Source organism: Entelurus aequoreus, linkage group LG02, assembly GCF_033978785.1.
Source record: "Entelurus aequoreus isolate RoL-2023_Sb linkage group LG02, RoL_Eaeq_v1.1, whole genome shotgun sequence".
NCBI lineage: Eukaryota > Metazoa > Chordata > Actinopteri > Syngnathiformes > Syngnathidae > Entelurus > Entelurus aequoreus.
The window spans coordinates 41,265,944-41,286,710 of record NC_084732.1 but is presented as its reverse complement, the minus strand read 5'-3'; the positions used below and the strand labels follow the sequence as shown (position 1 = coordinate 41,286,710).

The 20,767-nt window shown below is 41.8% G+C and overlaps 1 protein-coding gene across 5 annotated transcripts; it reads left to right on the top strand.

Moving 5' to 3' along the window:
* Nucleotides 1–9,861: 9,861 nt before the first annotated feature.
* On the top strand, nt 9,862–14,774 carry LOC133663240 (uncharacterized). 5 transcript variants are annotated; one of them, XM_062067584.1, is made up of 13 exons: nt 9,866–10,085; nt 10,335–10,411; nt 11,911–11,988; nt 12,078–12,152; nt 12,258–12,284; nt 12,403–12,593; nt 12,796–12,913; nt 13,067–13,158; nt 13,274–13,351; nt 13,441–13,515; nt 13,615–13,755; nt 13,959–14,029; nt 14,707–14,774. In XM_062067584.1, exons 6-13 carry the CDS (start codon nt 12,431–12,433, stop codon nt 14,713–14,715), a joined length of 747 nt encoding a protein of 248 aa, XP_061923568.1. In that variant the 5' UTR covers nt 9,866–10,085; nt 10,335–10,411; nt 11,911–11,988; nt 12,078–12,152; nt 12,258–12,284; nt 12,403–12,430; the 3' UTR covers nt 14,716–14,774. The 5 variants fall into 5 exon arrangements, with proteins under 5 accessions (XP_061923578.1, XP_061923550.1, XP_061923559.1 ...); XM_062067594.1 differs by lacking the exon at nt 14,707–14,774 and having other exon boundaries at nt 9,862–10,085; nt 12,439–12,593; nt 13,959–14,073; XM_062067566.1 differs by lacking the exon at nt 14,707–14,774 and having other exon boundaries at nt 9,865–10,085; nt 13,959–14,073.
* Nucleotides 14,775–20,767: the final 5,993 nt, after the last annotated feature.

Genomic DNA, 20,767 nt, shown 5'->3' with positions numbered 1-20,767 from the left:
GGCAAAGCGAAGTTTGGGTTTTCCTGCTTTGGCTGCTGCCCCCGCGACCCGACCTCGGATAAGCGGAGGAGGATGGATGGACAGACATCAGTGTATTTAAAATAAAAATAAAAATAAATGCACACATTTTTTTCAGCTCAAATATAATTAAGATTCACTCTTATTCTTTAACTTTAATTATTCATGTTCACATATTTTAATATTTGAGCTTCGGTTTTTCAGATTCAAATCCTTTTTTTTTTCTTTTCAGATTTGCACTTTGGGCCCAAATTTAATGTGGGCGCGTGCCATCAACTAAGAGGAGCGTGGAATCCTTACAAATAGTTGAGCAATAATGATAGGGGGCGCTCCATTTAACATTGCCTTCAGGAACGAAGACCGAAAACAACTAATTCCAACACGTTATGTTGGCTACACCAGACCACCGCCACAGTTATTTTCCATCCATCCATCCATCCATTTTCTACCGCTTGTCCCTTTTGGGATCGAGGGGGGTTCTGGAGCCTATCTCAGCTGCATTCGGGCGGAAGGCGGTGTACACCCTGGACAAGTCGTTTTATTTTTTAATAAACTATTTTAAGTTATTGAAGTTATTTCCCAGACCACAACATAATAGTGCAATATGACATTACCATACTTCCATTGAAATATTTTTTTTACCATGTTTACCCTCCCCGCCAACTGACCGCACTCACAAGAAGGCACTCAATAGTATATTCAGTCAGAAATGTATAAGAGACACAAGTCAATAAAAAAAAAGAATAAATAAAACCATAAGTAAATAAACACATAGGTATATAAATAATAATTATAAAAACATTAATCAAACAACAAAAATAAATCATACGTACAACAATATAAAGACAAATAAATAAAGGAAATTAAAAATGGGGTCATTGCTATCAGGCAGAAATGTCAAGGACTGGACCACAGTTCATTTTTTTTGAAAAATAACATACTCTTTGAAAGCCAACAGTTTTTGCATGTTTGTTGTTTTGCTTGATTGTTTTGCTTTGAAACCAAATAAAACCAATCTTGCCAAATTAATTATAATTAGGACAAACTAATGAGCTAAAATATCAAGTTATTCCATTTGTATGTTGTGTTTTTATTTAATGCTGTGCTTGTCTTCGTTATACACAATTCCTAAAAAATAGCATCACAGTATGTTCCCTGAAGGCAACATTAGAGGGGACACCCACTATCCTTTTTTACTAAGTTGTCTGTCATTTTTACAGTTTCAAAAAATGTAATAAATGCATTGGGAAATAATTGAATTGTTTCTTATTACAAATGCACTGTTTTTTATATGTTAAGTGATGAATATAAGTGATGAATGCTTCTTTAGTGAAACAAAAATAAATGTAAAACTGCATCATTATATACATAAACTAAAGATGCCTCAATAATCGATTTTTAATCAAATCCAAGCTCCTGAGTTCAAATCAATCAATCAAATCATGAGGTGCCAAAAGACTCTAGTTGTCACACAGCGGTGAGGGAAGTCCTGTTTTGGGGTTGTCTGGCGAACTTCCTGTTTTATTTTGAAAGGTTAACTCTCCCTCTCGTTTCAGGTCACTTGCTCTTCCTCCCGTTTCACTGGTCTGATGTCTCTCCTGATTGCCTGATTGTGCCCACCTGTGTCACCCTCCCTCATGCGTATAAATGTCTCGTCCTCCTCTTGTCCTGTGCCAGAGTATATCGTCTCGTCATGTACCTCCAGCCTTTGTCCACAGTCTTGACCCAAGTTGATAAGTATTGCCTCGCCTTATTCCTTGATTTCTGTGTACTAGTGATGGGTTGATGAGGCGTCATGAAGCGTTTCGACACATTGCAAAACTGTATTGATACTGTGTCGATACTGTGTCACTAAATACTGACATCTGCTGGACATTAAAAATCCCTACAGGCAACCTATGGACCGACTCAACTGACACTGATTTTATGACCTAGTATATACAATAATATAAACCAAGTCATTGTATTTCATTTAGGATTATTTCATATCTTCATTTAAATAAAAATATATTTTTATCGTTTTTAGATACAGTCAATAAATAATGTGAACATGTATCGTGACTACAATGGTAGAATATGGGGATTGAACCCCAGTAACCAGCAACCCTCCGATTGCTGGCACGGCCACGCTACCAACTTCGCCACGCTGTCATTCCTGTAACTTTCTTTAGTAACAGCATTCCATGATTAATATCAATGAATTAACATTAATAATAAATTACATAAAAATAAGGACACGTATGACTGAGGAGTCATAGTGTAACTTTGTGTGGTGTTTGAGTTGTCTGACTTTTTGTGTGGCCATAAACGCACCAGTGGCTTAGTGGTATGCGTGTTGTTGACGAACACCGTTAGGGCCGCTTGTTGTCACTGTCACTCAAAGTTGCGTTTCAAAATTACACAGAATAAATGTGTTTATTTTGTTTAGAATTCAGATGGGTTTGATTTGGTGCGCGGCATATATTTGCTGTGCGGCGCACAGTGTGCGCAGAAGACGCTTGAGCAGTGCACAATTGCGCAGGCGCGCACCTTAGAGGGAACGTTGCTCACAGGGCACAGAGGAGGCGTCAGTGCGATACAGTTCGCGTATCGGTCACGTGACCAAAGCAGCTAATGATCAGTCACGTGACTTTCTAAAAGCGGTACGCGCACCGACACAGGGTATCGCTCTATGAGCTCGACGCATGCGCCGATGCATCTGTGTTGCCGGACCCATCACTACTTTGTACCCTCTGAAGAAGAGTGATTTTGATTTACTAAAGTTTTTTGAGCTAATTTCATAGTGCTTTGCTTTCCTTTTTCCCTCCTCTTGGAGCGCTTTAATTTGTAGTTTTCTTAGCTCTTTATAGTGTATGTTCTGTTTGTAGCTTCTTGTCTTTTCCTCTTCATGAGCGATTTTCCTTTTGTGTAGCAAATCATAGATTGTTGTATTTTTGTTATTAGATCAGTGTAGAATTTCGCTATTGCCTTTTTCCTCCCTCTGGAGTGAATTTCTGTTTATTGTTTTATGCCCTGTGCTACGTGTGTTTTTGTACTCTAGAGTTTGTAGCCATTTTGTTTAAATCACTCTGTCTAAAGAGAGTTCCAAGAAACTGTTGAAATAAAGCCTGTGTCAATCGTCCCCCATTCTCCCCTCATTCTCGCCAAGGCCTAACAGTATACTCTGGCCAGTATGGACTCAGCAGAGGCCAAACGACTGACGGAGATCCTGCACACCCAGGAATCACGGCTCGCCCGACAGGTGGATTTTCAGACGGCGTTGGCAGCGAACATGGGTCACCTCTCCTCCCAGCTGCAAGACCTACTTGGGCAGTTTGCTCGACCGGTTCCGGCGTCCCAGCCTCCCACGCCAACCGCCGCTCCCACTCTATCTTCACCTCCTCCCGGAGCCGGATGCAAGCTGGCCCCTCCGGCGCCCTACGCTGGAGCTCCCGGGTTTGTGCAAAACGTTTTTGATGGACTGTGCTATTCATTACGAACTGGTACCCCATGCGTTTCCCACTGACCGCTCCAAAATCGCTTTCATGATTTCACACCTTACGGATAGAGCCAAGGCGTGGGCTTCGGCCGAGTGGGGGCGGAACTCGTCACTCTGCCCCTCATTCACAGACTTTCAAGCTGCATTAACTAAAACTTTTGACCTGGTGTCCTCCAGCAGAGAAAAGGCACAAGAGCTAAGCAGTTTAAAGCAGGCTCTGTGTGTGACTATGCTATTCACTTCTGCACGCTAGCAGCAGAAAGCGGGTGGGACGACATGGCTCTCTATGACGTCTTTCTTAAGGGACTCTGAGCTTCCATTCAGGATCAACTCGTTCCCCTGAACCTACCAAAAAACCTAGATGCCCTCATCGCACTCGCCATCAGGACGGACAACCGACTAGCCCAGCTCAAACGACAGAGAGGTGGAGGACCGGCTGCGGCAGGAAGAACCACCCGTCCCTTCGCACCTAGTTGGGCGACCACTCAGCATTCACCCCCGGAGCTACATCCTCACCTCCGCACTGATCTGGAGGAGCCCATGCAGCTGGGGAGAGCCCGACTGACCCCAGAGGAGCGACGCATGCGGCTGATGGAGGGGAGATTTTTTTACTGTGGAGAGAGCGACCATCTTGTCATTTCATGTCCGACCAAGGGATCCCAGGCGGTGAGTCGCGTTCCGGCGGTACCTCTGATGCCACGCACTCTCACTAAGGTCACGATAACGCATCACACGGCCACAGATCTAGAGGCGCTAATAGACTCTGGGGCAGACGAGAGTCTGATGGACTGGGGTTTAGCTAGGAGACTAGGACTCAAGTCAGAACCACTAGCTAAACCCATTAGGGCCAGGTCTCTGAACGGTAAGGAGATGTTGACTATCACACACATCAGTGAACCTGTCCAAATGAACATTGACTGCCATCAGAAAAATATTTGTCCGTACTTGATTACTTCACCCTCCATACTCTGATCTTGGGGTATCCATGGCTGTACCAGCATAATCCTCGGGTTGACTGGAAGACAGGGAAGATCAGCGAATGGAGAAGGGAATGTACCAAGAACTGCATTTTGTCTACTGTCCGAGGAAAAAGTGTCAAGGAGATTAATCTTTTTTCTGCCAATCCCGCCACAGACTCAGAATTTCCGGACCTGAACTCTGTTACCTCCTGTTATCATCACCTGCGACAGGTCTTCAGCAAGACACAAGCCCTGTCACTTCCACCTCACCGAGCCTATGATTGTGCCATTGACCTACTGCCTGGTGCCACTATTCCCAAGGGGCGTCTGTACTCCGTTTCGGGCCCAGAAAGGGTGGCCATGAATGATTACATCTCGACATCACTGGAAGCGGGCTTGATTCGTCATCATCTCCAGCAGGAGCGAGGTTCTTCTTTGTGAAGAAGAAAGACGTGTCGTTAAGACCCCGCATAGATTACAGCCCACTGAATGAAATTACCATCAAGAACCGTTACCCTCTTCCCCTCATGTCTTCTGTCTCTGACCAACTCCAGCAGGCTAAAATATTCACCAAGCTGGACCTACGCAACGCTTACCATCTGGTCCGAATAAGAGAGGGAGAAGAGTGGAAAACCGGATTCAACACACCCAGCGGTCACTATGAATGCCTTTTGGACTCACCAATGCCCCCGCCGTGTTCCAAGCCATGATCAACGAAGTATTAAGAGACTTCCTGGACCATTTCATTTACGTTTACCGTGACAATATATTGATTTATTCACCTGACAGTGACACTCACCAAGACCACGTAAATCAGGTTTTCAAGAGACTCTTGGACGATGACCTGTATGTTTAAGCTGAAAAGAGTGTTTTTCATGCCGACACTGTCTCCTTCCTGGGCTTCATTGTAGCCCCTGGAAGAGTGCAGATGGATCCGGCTAAAGTTAGCGCTGTGGCCGATTGGCCTACACCTGACAGCCGCAAGAAGGTTCAGCAATTCTGGGGGTTTGCTAACTTTTACAGGCGGTTTGTCAGAAGCTGCAGCGCAATAGCTGCTCCTCTCCATGCTCTTACCTCTCCCCAGGTGCGGTTCCACTGGTCTCCAGAGGCAGAGAGGGCCTTTCAGACGCTAAAGCACCGCTTCACCTCAGCGCCCATCCTCACCATTCGGACCCAAGGCGCCAGTTTGTCGTGGAGGTGGACGCTTCTAATGAAGGAGTCGGAGCGGTCCTGTCTCAACGCTCTCAACAGGACGTGAAGATGCATCCCTGTGCCTTTCTGTCGCGGCGGATGTCCCGAGCAGAAATAAACCATGATGTTGGCAATCGGGAGTTGCTGGCGGTGAAGCTCGCCTTAGAGGAATGGAGGCATTGGCTCGAGGGGGCTGAACACCCATTCATCGTCTGGACAGATCACAAGAATCTTGAATACATAAAGAAGGCTAAAGGACTCAACTCTCGCCAGGCCAGGTGGGAGCTTTTCTTTAACCGCTTTTCCTTTTTGCTTTCCTACATGCCGGGGTCCCGCAACGTCAAGCCAGACGCCCTGTCACGACTATTTGACCCCGAGCTTGAGGCCAAGCAACCTGAGACCATCCTTCCACTGAACTGTGTGGTAGGAGCGGTAACTTGGCCAATAGAAACTGAGGTAAAGCAAGCTAAAGGTGTGGCCCCGCCACCTAGAGGATGCCCTGATAATCGGTTGTTTGCACCCACTGAGCTGCGTTCCCGGGTGATTCATTGGGCTCAAACCTCGCTGTTTTCATGTCATCCGGGAGTTAAAAGAACTATGCTTGTGATCTCCCGGCGGTTCTGGTGGCCAGCCATGGAGACGGAGGTCCGGGAGTACGTAAAGGCGTGTTCGGTCTGTGCCCGGAATAAGACGTCTTCCGGGTCCCGCATGGGACTTCTCCAGCCGCTTCCCATCCCCTCCAGACCGTGGTCAGACATCTCTATGGACTTCGTCACAGGGCTCCCGGTCTCACAAGGTAATACCACAGTTCTCACGGTTGTCGACATATTCTACAAGATGGTCAGATTCATCGCTATGCCTAAACTACCATCCGCCAAGGAGACGGCGGAGATTATGATGACTGATGTGTTCAGAGTTCATGGATTTCCCAAGGACATTGTTTCAGACCGGGGGCCTCAGTTTGTACCACAGTTCTGGGAGGAGTTCTACCGGCTCATTGGAGCCAAGGCCAGGCTGACATCAGGATATCATCCAGAAGCCAACGGCCGGACCGAACGACTTAACCAGCAGCTGGAAACCGGCCTCCGGTGCGTGGTCTGCCAGAACCCCTCCACATGGAGCAAACACCTGGTCTGGGTAGAGTATGAGCACAATTCGCTGCCTACATCCGCCACCGGCCTCTCTCCCTTTTATTGTGCCTTAGGCACGGACCCGAAGAGAGACAGTGGGTTCCGTCCCTCCACATTGTCGACCGCACTTTCATCAGGGACTTCTACAGAGACCACCTTGAACAGTCTGGGCCGTCGGGAGTCGGCCATAGAGGGAGGGGGGGGTACTGTCACACAGCGGTGAGGGAAGTCCTGGTTTGGGGTTGTCTGGCGAACTTCCTGTTTTCTTTTGAAAGGTTAACTCTCCCTCTCGTTTCAGGTCACTTGCCCTTCCTCCCGTTTCACTGGTCTGATGTCTCTCCTGATTGCCTGATTGTGCCCACCTGTGTCACCCTCCCTCATGCGTATAAATGTCTTGTCCTCCTCTTGTCCTGTGCCAGAGTATATCGTCTCGTCATGTACCTCCAGCCTCTGTGTTGGCCCTTCGATGAGATGGCGACTTGTCCAGGGTGTACCCCGCCTTCCGCCTGAATGCAGCTGAGATAGGATCCAGCACCCCGTAAGGGACAAGCAGTAGAAAATGGATGGATGGATGGATGGATTTTCAAAACTATTTCATATGGTAAATTCTGTCTTGTTTCTGAAGCTATAATTTTCATGTTAATTAATGCACTGCTGCAGTCCGAGCACACAACTTTACTTACTCTGTCCATTTAACTGCCATGTACATTGCTATTAATTCCCTTGTAAAAAAAAAAAAACATAACTTGTCACTAATTATTTTATTCTAAACTATGTTTTCTTGTAGAATAACTGCTGAAGGTGTTACTTAGTTTTTTCAGTTTTAGATGCATAGGTGTATATTTTGACATATTTTGAATACTTTTCCTCAATTAATTTTTCGTTAATGATGCTTTCACCTCAGTCTCCAAGACTCAAAACAGTCTCCAATAAGACCAGATTTGTCGCCAGATTTGTCGCTAGTAGCTGTTGACCAAAAAAAGTAGCCAAGAGGAGTAGAAAGTCGTCAGATTTAGCGGACCTCTCCGCATTAACAAAGGGCTGGCCAAAACTCAGGCAAGACCTGCCTTACGGTGCTTCTGATTGGTTTACATTGCGTGGGGCTTTTCATGGTTGGTTAGATTAGGGCTCGAGAGACTGATGAAATTGGTCAACTCAGTCAGTCACAGCAAGTCGCGAGGGCTAAAGAGTATTACCATGAAAAAAATAAATATAGAGTAGTGTATGGGAAAATATATGCATGAGAAATGTCAAGTCTGGCGTGAGAAAGGGTTAAATTGCATGACTCTCACGCATAAAGCAAGAGGCTTGGCAGCCCTGCTTCCAAGATGGTATCAAAAATCATGATTTGTAGGTTTAAACATTCAAAATTAGCTAAAAAGCTAGCAATAAACATTTGCATGCTAATGTTTACATGCTACAAAGTGACCAGATAGAAGGAAATACCAAAATGCACTATTTGTAGATGTAAACATACAACATTAGCTAAATAAAACATTATGATGCTATTATAGCAGAGGTTAGCATATTTCCAAGATGGTGGCAAATGTAAACATTTCTGATATTTACAAAACCCAAAACCAGTGAAGTTGGCATGTTGTGTAAATCGTAAATAAAAACAGAATACAATGATTTGCAGTTCCTTTTCAACTTATATTCAATTGAATACACTGCAAGGACAAGATATTTAATGTTCGAACTGAGAAACGTAATTTTCTTGGCAAATAATCATTAACTTAGAATTTAATGGCAGCAACACATTGCAAAAATGTTGGCATAGAGGCATTTTTACCACTGTGTTACATGGCCTTTCCTTTTAACAACACTCAGGAAACGTCAGGGAACTGAAGAAACCAATTTTTGAAGCTTTTCAGGTGGAGTTATTTCCCATTCTTGCTTGATATACAGCTTAAGTTGTTCAACAGTCCGGGGTCTCCGTTGTCGTTTTTTACGCTTCATAATGCGCCACACATTTTCAATGGGAGACAGGTCTGGACTACAGTCTAGTACCCGCACTATTTTACTATGAAGCCACGCTGTTGTAACACGTGGCTTGGCATTGTCTTGCTGAAATAAGCAGGGGCGTCCATGGACGTTGCTTGGATGGCAACATATGTTGCTCCAAAACCTGTATGTACCTTTCAGCATTAATGGTGCCTTTACAGATGTGTAAGTTACCCATGCCTTGGGCACTAATACACCCCCATAACATCACAGATGCTGGCTTTTGAACATTGAGTCTATAACAATCCGGATAGTTATTTTCCTCTTTGTTCCGGAGGACACAACGTCCACAGTTTCCAAAAACAATTTGAAATGTGGACTCGTCAGACCACAAAACACTTTTACACTTTGCATCAGTCCGTCTTAGATAGCGAAGTCGGCGGCGTCTCTGGGTGTTGTTGATAAATAGCTTTCGCTTTGCACTTGCACTGACAGATGTAGCGACAAACTGTAGCTAATGACAGTGGTTTTCTGAAGTGTTCCTGAGCCCATGTGGTGATAACCTTTACACACTGATGTCGGTTTTTGATGCAGTACCGCCTGAGGGATCGAAGGTCACGGACCTTCAATGTTGGTTTTCAGCCTTCCCACACAGCAGAAGACTGCTATACGGATCCGCCTTCAAGTCGCCCAACCCGCGTTACTGTCACATTCGTTTTGGCTCCGCCTAGAGGATACAGCTCCGCCTCTGAAAATTGTACGGTCAGACAGCTGATCCTGAGCGGACTCGTGTCTGATTCGCATACGCGGACGCGACAAACTAAACCGGCGCGCGCCGCCTAGAGTTATAGGCTCCGCCTACGCGCGCTGAGCCGACCAATGTCTGCACCCGCAGACGTGGACGCGCCTACTAGCGTGTATGCGCATGAGCCAAGAGCTCTGGACTTTCTTTGCTGGAACACGAACGTAAGTATAGATTTGTTGATTTATTGCTACATTCGCAGTAAAGATCAGCCTTTGTGTTTCCATCATCATTTATGTATGATTGTAATGACGTTGTTTGATATTAGGACTAGCAGTAAAACTTTATATTCTGTAAAAAAAAGGCTTTTATTTCCAGCGCCGCCTCCCAGAATGCTTTGCATGGGGACGTGCGTCTAACGTCACATATTCAGAAAATTCGAAATGGCTGCACGCGGGAGGTGAGGCCCGAGCAAAGAAAAGTGGAAAAGAGTGTTATTCGTCAAAAAACCCACACAACGACGGTCATTTTTTCGCCGTGCTATTGTAAAATTGTCTTTTATCTGTGTTTTGTGTTCCGGGGGACCCCGACTCCAGAATGTGAAAGTTTCCCGCGTGAAGCCGGTGAGTAAAAAGTTCAATACAGTTAACTTAGGCCATCTTTTGTTAGACGCTGTGAATGTGTGTAGGTTACATGCTACGATATTCCACATATTTCCAACTGCTTGAAACGAAAGCGTATTACTTTATTGTCAGTGTTGTTTAGGCCCAGGTCGCTAACGTTACTGCGTTAGTCAACAACGTAACGCTAGTGGAAACAGCCCTTATTTGCCATTAATATGAGTGTGTATTATTTCTTTCTTTGTTCTTTAGTGGAGCTCGAGATCCTGTTTACTGTGGACTAGCTGTGTGTGACGCCATGTTGTTTTTGTTTCCATTACAAAAAAAAGGTATGTCTATGTGTTTTTTGGCATAGTTAATTGTAGAAAAAAATATAAAATGAGGTGATGTGAGTGTGAAAAATTGCTGCACATATTAAGGATCCTTTTTCTTGATCTATATTTTTGTTATTTAATTTAACCTACAATCGAATATTAAACTTCAAACCCTTGTTACGTTGAATGAGTTTAAAGCTTCTGTGAAAGGACTGCAGTCTACCTTGTCTGTATGCACATGTGTTATGTGAGCAAGTTTTAATGTCGTAAATGTGATGTTTTATGTATTTGTTTACTGTTTTTAATGTAACCTTGCTGCTGCCCTCTTGGCCAGGTCTCCCTTGGAAAAGAGATCTTTGATCTCAATGGGATTTTACCTGGTTAAATAAAGGCTAATAATAATTTGCTGATGTATATATTTTATATGCTGTTTTTTATTTAATTAATTTATTAGAGACTATTTTATGCTTTATTTACCTTTTTTTATTATTATTATTTTATTTACTATTATTATTATTATTTCCACATGTAAGCATAAATAATTGATCATATTAGTACATTGTTTGATTGCTTTGCTTAATGCATTCCATAATTTAATTCCACATACTGATATACTGAAGGTCTTAAGTGTTGTACGTGCGTACAAATGTTTTAAATTACATTTCTCTCTAAGATTATTTTTCTCCTCTTTTTTTGAGAAGAATTGTTGTATATTCTTGGGTAGCAGGTTATAGTTTGCTTTGTTTATAATTTTAGCTGTTTGCAAATTCACTATGTCATGGAATTTCAGTATCTTTGATTCAATAAATAAAGGATTTGTGTGTTCTCTATATCCAACATTATATATTATTCTAACTGATCTTTTTTGTAACACCGTTAATGAATGAAGTGTACTTTTGTAATTATTTCCCCATATTTCTTCACAATAACTCAGATATGTAACACTAGTGAACAGTAGAGAATATGAAGTGATTTTTTGTCTAGAACATGTTTTGCTTTATTCATTATTGACGTGTTTCTTGCTACTTTATGTTGTATATTTTTTACTTGAGATTTCCAGTTCAATTTATCATCAATCATTATACCTAGAAATTTGGTTTCATTTACTCTTTCAATTTCTGTTCCGTCTATTTGTATTTGTGTTTGACTTTCTTTTCTACTGTTACCAAATAGCATTATTTTAGTTTGACTGAGATTCAAAGATAGTCTGTTTTTGTCAAACCATCTTTTTAATTTGTTAATTTATTCTGTTATTATTTGTATTATCTTCTGTGTGTTCTCTCCTGAACAAAACACTGTTGTATCATCCGCAAATAATACTAACTTTAAATATTTTGTAACTTTACAAAAGTCATTTATCTAGACATTGAATAATTTAGGTCCTATATTGATCCCTGAGGTACACCACAGGATATATTTAGCGTTGTAGACGAAACCACCACATTAATATTAAAGATATGGTTAACATTCTTAGTGCTAAAGATATTCCCCTCTCCTTGTATCCCTTCTCCCAGCTCCACCGTCTCGCCGAGTGCCAGCAAGAGTCATGAGTACTTGTCAACTCGACTCCTCAACTGGAGATAACTTTCTAGGTAAAGACTGATCTCCAAAATAATATCTCAGCATCCAGTAACCATGGTTAATAGATCACAACCATTTAATACCAATGTATCTCCCTTAGCACCTCACCATGGGGAAGGATGTATTCATATGCCTTCACCAGCACCTGCATTTAACATGCAGAGAGTTACACAAGGTAGGGACTGATCTCTGTATACACTACACCCATAATTTCAAACCCTACTTTACGATTGAGCTGAAGTTCTGACTATTATGACCTGTACTTTTACCTTTCTTATAGTTCTTACCACCTTGGGGCACCATTCAGGTAAAATCTCAGCTCATCTTACTTGCTTATTTGTATACACTAACACCTGTGCATACTTTTGTCCACGTTGTTCCTTTGACGATGAATAAATACCCCTTTTCTTTCTTTCTACATTAAGGGTGCCTTTTCATCTGATTAAATTTATAATGAACAGGGACATTGCGGTTGTCCCAAGTGGATGGTATGATGATAGGATGGTTTTCTGGCCCAGCTATGAAAACACAGACAGAATTGAAAGGGCCGCTTTAAATGAGGAGCAGCATGAGCCAAACTGGCCAAGATTTGACGTTTCTGTTGTCCGAACTTGTGGTATGCAAATTCATAATCTTCTTGTTTAAAAATAACGTCATAGTTGCTTCTCTTTATGCTTGGAATAACCTATTGTGTCTATGTTCTGACCAGGTCTCTTGTAAGAGAGAGACCTGAATTATCATCATCAATAATAATAATATTCTGTTCAGCTCTACAGCTAATTTGAAACTCATGTTCATTTTAACATATTCAATTTTAGACAACTACAAAGACGCATTAAAAATAATGCAACAATATGGAAAGGGCTGCAACACCTCAGACCTGCAATCTGAGGCAGAGAACGAGGAGCTGCCAGAAAAAAGGAACAGGAAGCCAGTGTAAGTGTGTTCTGTCTTGTTTTTGTCATGTTTCTACAGTAATAGGAAGGTTATTTCCGGTAGCATTCAAAAATAGACCACAGATGCTTGTACTATATGTATATTTGGCAATTTTGGTATTGCAATAATCCTAATGATATTGTTACCCAACAGCCATCGTCTCGGGGACTCAGATGATAGCGAAGAAGACCCGGGAAATAGTGACCTCACATCTCTGGGGTTGGCAAGCCAATTGCACAGGCAGAGTAAGGAATAGTCTCTTAACATCGAAAACAACAAAACCACCACATTAATATTAAAGATATGGTTAACATTCTTAGTGCTAAAGATATTCCCCTCTCCTTGTATCCCTTCTCCCAGCTCCACCGTCTCGCCGAGTGCCAGCAAGAGTCATGAGTACTTGTCAACTCGACTCCTCAACTGGAGATAACTTTCTAGGTAAAGACTGATCTCTGAAATAATATCTCAGCATCCAGTAACCATGGTTAACAGATCACAACCATTTAATACCAATTTATCTCCCTTAGCACCTCACCATGGGGAAGGACGCATTCATATGCCTTCACCAGCCCCTGCATTAAACATGCAGAGAGTTACACAAGGTAGGGACTGAACTCTGAAATAGTAGTGTATAGATAGGTCCCTTGGGTATTACCAGTCATGGTTAACTGATGGCTCTCTCACAATGCCCACCTCACTAGGAACGGCAGTCCCTCCTCGACTCCCTCCACCCCCCTCACCAGCAGCCCTCAACATGTGGCAGACCCAGGAGCCTGGATCCAGCCTGGCCTACAGGCCAACATGGCGAGGGGGAAGAATGGCCGACAACATTTCCTGCTCTGGTGAGCAATAACTGACAAATACCGGATGGTCATTCTGTGCCACAAATTTTGGAAAAACTTCAAATTCACAAGCAATCACATATTTTCTTCAAACTTTGTCAATAACTTTTGTCATTAACTAAGGTCAATAGCTAATGTCAGGATTATGAGTAATGAGGATAAACACTGAAACATGTTAATTTTATACTGCTGTTTGTCAACAGCGCCTGAGGTAATCCAGATCCTTAGCCTGCTGGAAACTATTAAGCACAACCAAGACCAGCTGATTGCGAAGGTAAACTTCTTAAGCCTTGAATAGGTCAATAATTCATAATGACATTGATTTTGATTCATTATTATTTTTTAAAGAAAGAAACAGCCTACATGGCAGCTTTGTGTGATTAGAGTAAACGATGCTACATTTTCTTGTTACATTTCACCTGTTTGCTCTTTAAATACCACTTTTAATGTTTTTTATTTATTTCGATCGTATTTTTTAAAAATGTGCCCTGGGGCCGTTAAAAAATGACCTGCAGGCCGCAAATGGCCCCCGGGCCGCACTTTGGACACCCCTGGCCTACACGAATACAAACATAGAATGATAGTACAAATATAATAAGAAAACAATGTCAACCTCCCAAAGTTGGGTTATGGATATTTATTTATGCCCCCCACCCCCAACCCCCAGCCGCCGTCATCCAACAGAGCCAAACAAGTACTCTGATCAAGGAACCAAATAACGATATTGTTTAAACATTTTGGATGTCTTGCACACCTATACCCTGATCACAAATTCATAGTTTACGCACCTTATTTTAACCACCTCCAGTAACTTTAAGTTTTTTTTTTTTTTTTCAAATGTAATCTCCTTAATACCTATCACATATTTTGTATTGTGTAAGCATACTTGGCTTTGGATGCTTCCGACCATAAACATAAACGTATCTGTCTTGTAATCTTGTTTGATTACAGGTGCTGTGAGTAAAAATGTGTTGACAAGGTCAGCCACGGACGCTGAGGTCACCAAACACGCCATCAGGTGGTTCAGCTTGGCGGGGGATCGGGCAACGAGGAGACGAGTCCCGCTTCCACCTCCTCAGGAGGAATAGAGATGTATATGTATAAATAAACAACCTTTTATTGGACTTCTTGTCATTCACCAGTTATTCATTTTCTGATATGTTAGCTGTGCATGGAGCAGTGTTTCCTTGAAGTTGTAGCCTAATAGATTAAATATGTATATTTACTTTTTAAATATATATTATATATAATTACTTTATAGAGTGAATTGACAATTTTCTGTTTCTGCCTATTGACAATATTGTTAGTTTAAAAATACAAGGCAATGCATATGTAAGCCTATATTGCTGTAGTAGGGCTTAGTGATTTTTTTAGTTTCCTATTTTATCCTACAGCAAGAACAGAAGGGATTTTGAAAATAAGATAAAGGGGTCCAACACGGCCAGATGAGCCAGGGTTTTTATGAGTCCGTTGCTGGTCCGCGGCGGGAGGTTAGGCTTTGATCTTGGGTGCGGAGCGGATGCAGCGCGCCGTCATGGTGCACCCGCCGCGGAAATAAGGCTTTGATCATGGGTGCGATGCGGATGCAACGCGCCGCCACGGCGGATCAGCTACCCGCCGCCGTGGCGGATACGTTCCTGAGTGCAAATGGACGCCGATGCGGGTCCGTTTCGCGGTTCCGTTCCGGAAAGCGCGATACCTGCGCGGGGGATCCGCCACTGAGTGTTTTTGCTGTGTGGGTTGCTGCTTACGTACAGTAATTTCTTTAGATTATCTGAACTATTTGATGATATTACGGACCATAGATGGTGGAATCCCTAAATTCCTTGCATTAGCTGGTTGAGAAATGTTGTTCTTAAACAATTTGCTCAGGCATTTGTTCACAAAGTGGTGACCCTCACCCCATTCTTGTTTGTGAATGACTGAGCATTTAATGGAAGCTGCTTTTATACCCAATCATGGCACCCACCTGTTCCCAAATAGCCTGTTCACCTGTGGGATGTTCCAAAAAAGTGTTTGATGAGCATTCCTCAACTTTATCAGTCTTTTTTGCCACTTGTGCCAGCTTTTTTGAAACATGTTGCAGGCATCAAATTCCAAATGGGCTAAAATTTGCAAAAAATAACATTTTCCAATTCGAATGTTAAGTATCTTGTTTTTGCAGTCTATTCAATTGAATACAAGTTGAAAAGGATTTGCAAATCATTGTATTCTCTTTTGATGTACGATTTACACAACGTGACAACTTCACTGGTTTTGGGTTTAGTAGGTTTAAACATACAAAATTAGCTAAAAAGCTAGGAAAACAACTTTAGCATGCTGGCTTCCTGTTGCTAAGAGAATAGACTTTAAAACAGCTCTACTTGTGCACAACTCTTTTTATAGTGTTGTGTCAAAGTACTTCTCTGATATTTAGAGCCATATGAACCAATGTGAATACATTTATATCCACACATCTATACAGTTGTGGTCAAAAGTTTACATACACTTGTAAAGAACATAATTTCATGGCTGTCTTGAGTTTCCAATAATTTCTACAACTCTTATTTTTTGTGATAAAGTAATTGGAGCATATACTTGTTGGTCACAAAAAACATTCATGAAGTTTGGTTCTTTTATGAATTTATTATGGGTCTACTGAAAATGTGATCAAATCTGCTGGATCAAAAGTATACATACAGCAATGTTAATATTTGGTTACATGTCCCTTGGCAAGTTTCACTGCAATACGGTGCTTTTGGTAGCCATCCACAAGCTTCTGGTTGAATTTTTGACCACTCCTCTTAACAAAATTGGTGCAGTTCAGCTAAATTTGTTGGTTTTCTGACATGGACTTGTTTCTTAAAAAAGAAGAAATTGAAAAACAGAGGTGGAAATTGTGGGGACAAGACAAAAATATATGTGTATATATGTATATTTATATATGTATATATATATATACATACATACACAACCCTGACAAATTATTTTAAACCAAACGTCATCCCTGAGTCAAAAAGTTTGGGGACCCCTGATGACTGTCTTCTGTGGTTTTGAATTAGTTATTTGGTTCTCAACAAATTAAGCAATATCGTGATTTTAGTGATTTAAATGTATTCTTGTTCACATTTTTTCCGAGCATCAGGAAATAATCTAACCATATATTATTTTCTTATCCTGTTCAGGGTCACGGGTGAGTTGAATGCTAGGAATCTGAACATAAATCTATCAAGCAAAACATGTAAACAATCACGATAATATCAAGGAATTTGTTCATATGAAAACAATCTAAGCTACATTTTTTTGACAACTTAAAAAGAAAGAAAGCAGCATTCCAACAATCTATCTAATCTTGTTTTATTTATGGAGTGTGACACGTGGTTAAATAAATGGCCCGTGGAAAGGCACCGACCGGCCTGCGATATTGTTTGAACATTGTAACGATAATGAGTGTAAAAGAGGCACTAAATGCTGCTCACCTAGATAAAAAGCATGCCGGGTGTGAGCAGAAGCAAAACACAGGTCAGCTGCAAAAGCCGCAGTACAAAATCTACTCGTGTTCTGCTCTGGTGTAGGTTAACGAGGTAAAAACATTCTCAATACACATCTTGTCGTTAGTATCTGAGGCCCTGTGTACACTAAGCCGGATAAGGTTATCCAGGGTAAATTACACCTAATCTTATCCGTGTCCACACACAACAATGCCACCGTTTAAGATCCCCGCACCCCTCCGTCCGCCCGCGCAACGCGACCTAGTACACATGCGCGGGGAAAAATTTTTTAAAAATAAAATCCACCTGAGCGTCCATCTGCTCCAAGCTGTCCAGTAGATGACTTTACTTCACTGTGAAGTTGTTATTTAAAAGAGCTATATTGTAAATAGTTTGCTTTGCATTTTACATTAGTTTGCTGTGTTTTATGTGCAAGTTTTTAAATTAAAATGTATCTCCTTTGAACAATATCCAGTGTTGTGGTATTTCAATAAACTGGAATTTAGTGTGCTGTGGGGCCCTATTTTAGTGAATCACACCTGAGCCATCATAAATTAATCAAATATGTAATCGACATGAGAAAGTAGACAATGCGATAAAGAATATTTTATAACAATTACAACAATTAATCTAGACATAGAATACCTAAAGTATTGTTGTTGTGGGTTGACTCCGCTGTTGGGGTATTCTTTTGTGAGATATAGCGTCAGGGGATAAGCTGGGTCACCCCAAATAAAAAAAGAGCCCGGATCTTCATCTTCCAGCAGTTGTTTGGGACACAAGGTGATGGTTCTATCTTTCAGCTGCGCACTAATGGCGGAGATAGCGAGGATGTGGGCATCATACACGCTGCCTGGCCATTTCACAGTCACACCCATAAAGCAATTTTTTTTTTTTTTATTATTATTTTTTAAATGTATTTATTTTTTATTAAATCAACATAAAAAACACACGATACACTTCAGTGACATGCAGTCAGGGGAGGCAGGTGAGGCGGGGCCTCACGTGCCATCATGGAAACAAAAAAAATGTAAAAAGAAAAAAAAAAAATTAAATTGTTATATGTATCCAGTGATTATACTATAAAGTTATTTTCCATTTAACTTCACCAGTTTAGATTATTTTTATTCTAAATCGCTGAATTTTCACATTTGCCGTTCAAATACTGAGAAGAGACTTGCGGTGAGTCACCAGCCAGTTGAGGCACGTCACTGAGTTGAGCCTCACCATGGATTGCGCAATGACTCGGCTAACTGCTGGCCTGCTGTGCAGTGAGACCATATTGCTGTATGAATTATATTATACATTTCCATAGTTTAGTTAGCTGAGGTATATAATGTACAGTGTATTTTGTCAACAACTGTATGTGTGTAACGTATTTCCTCTCGCCTGAACTTTTAACATGGAGGATTACGTATCTAAAATAAAACAGTTTTCTAAACTGGACTTTCAATCGAAGCAGGAGGTAATACTTAAAGGAAGATCTCCATCGAGACAGAGAGACTTTTAAAACTGAAGAAATATAAGGAAGACTTCTATAAACAAGTTATCGATGCTTTTGTTCAAAAGGAGCTGCGCATGGACTTCATTTATAAGTAAAGGTAAGACCATAATAAAGTTTTTTTTATTAAATGTGCTTTTTTGTGTGCTACAGTTTGTATGTGTAAAGTTAAAGTTAAGTTAAAAGCCTACTGAAATGATTTTTTTTTATTTAAACAGGGATAGCAGATCCATTCTAATGTGTCATACTTGATCATTTCGCGATATTGCCATAATTTTGCTGAAAGGATTTAATTTAGAACAACGACGATAAAGTTCGCAACTTTTGGTCTCTGATAAAAAAAAGCCTTGCCCCTTCCGGAAGTAGCGTGACGACACGGTAGGAAGGACTGCTCATATTTTCCTATTGTTTACACCAGCAGCGAGAGAGATTCGGACCGAGAAAGCGACGATTACCCCATTAATTTGAGCGAGGATGAAAGATTTGTGGATGAGGAACATTAGAGTGAAGTACTAGAATGCAGTGCAAGACATATCTTTTTTCGCTCTGACTGTAACTTAGGTACAAGCTGGCTCATTGGATTCCACACTCTCTCCTTTTTCTATTGTGGATCACGGATTTGTATTTTAAACCACCTCGGATACTATATCCTCTTGAAAATGAGAGTCGAGAACGCAAAATGGACATTCACAGTGACTTTTATCTCCACGACAATACATCGGCGAAACACTTTAGCTACGGAGCTAACGTGATAGCATCGTGCTTAACTGCATATACAAAACAAAATAAATAAATCCCTGACTGGAAGGATAGACAGAAGATCAACAATACTATTAAACCAGGGACATGTAAATACACGGTTAATGCTTTCCAGCCTGGCGAAGCTTAAACATGCTGTTGCTAACGACGCCAGTGAAGTTAACGTAGCTACGGAGCTAACGTGATAGCATCGTGCTTAACTGTATATAGAAACAAAATAAATAAATCTCTGACTGGAAGGATAGACAGAAGATCAACAATACTATTAAACCAGGGACATGTAAATACACGGTTAATGCTTTCCAGCCTGGCGAAGATTAACAATGCTGTTGCTAACAACGCCATATGAGCTAACTTAGTAACGGGACCTCACAGAGCTATGATAAAACATTAGCGCTCCACCTACGCCAGCCAGCCCTCATCTGCTCATCAACACCCGTGCTCACCTGCGTTCCAGCGATCGACGGAAGGACGAAGGACTTCACCACGATCATCCGTGTGGTCGGTGGCTAGCGTCGGCTAGCGCGTCTGCTATCCGAGTCAAAGTCTTCCTGGTTGTGTTGCTGTAGTCCGCCGCTAATACACCGATCCCACCTACAACTTTCTTCTTTGCAGTCTTCATTGTTCATTAAACAAATTGCAAAAGATTCACCAACACAGATGTCCAGAATTGCACTTTATAAGTTAATCCGGCCGTATTGGCATGTGTTGCAATGTTAAGATTTCATCATTGATATATAAACTATCAGACTGCGTGGTCGGTAGTAGTGGGTTTCAGTAGGCCTTTAAAGTACCAATGATTGTCACACAGACTAGGTGTGGTGAAATTTGTCCTCTGCATTTGACCCATCCCCTTGCTCACCTCCTGGGAGGTGAGGGGAGCAGTAGGCAGCAGCGGCGCCGCGCCCGGGAATCATTTTTGGTGATTTAACCCCCAATTCCAACCCTTGATGCTGAGTGCCAAGCAGGGACGAATGCTGGTATGAGCTTTTAAACATAACCCGTTAACTGCTGCCAATGAAATGGTGAATAAGATACTCTTTAGGGTTCATATGTTTGTAAATCTGACTGTGATGAAGTCAGTGCCTCACCAGTCATGAACTTCACCGCACGTCACTGATACACTTACAATTAGTGCACCAACCCAAAAAACCTCCCTCCCCCATTTACACTCATTCACACTCTTTCACACAAAAGGGTTGTTTCTATCTGTTATTAATATTCTGGTTCCTACAACATAGAACAATACAGTCTGCAAGGGATGCAGTCCGTGAAGCATACA

Coding starts and splice junctions, on each gene's coding strand:
- LOC133663240 (XM_062067575.1), top strand. CDS start 12,431: ATGAACAGGGACATTGCGGTTGTCCCAAGTGGATGGTATGATGATAGG. Junction 13,159..13,273: donor AAGCCAATTGCACAGGCAGA/GTAAGGAATAGT, acceptor CCCTTCTCCCAG/CTCCACCGTCTCGCCGAGTG. Junction 13,516..13,614: donor CATGCAGAGAGTTACACAAG/GTAGGGACTGAA, acceptor CCACCTCACTAG/GAACGGCAGTCCCTCCTCGA.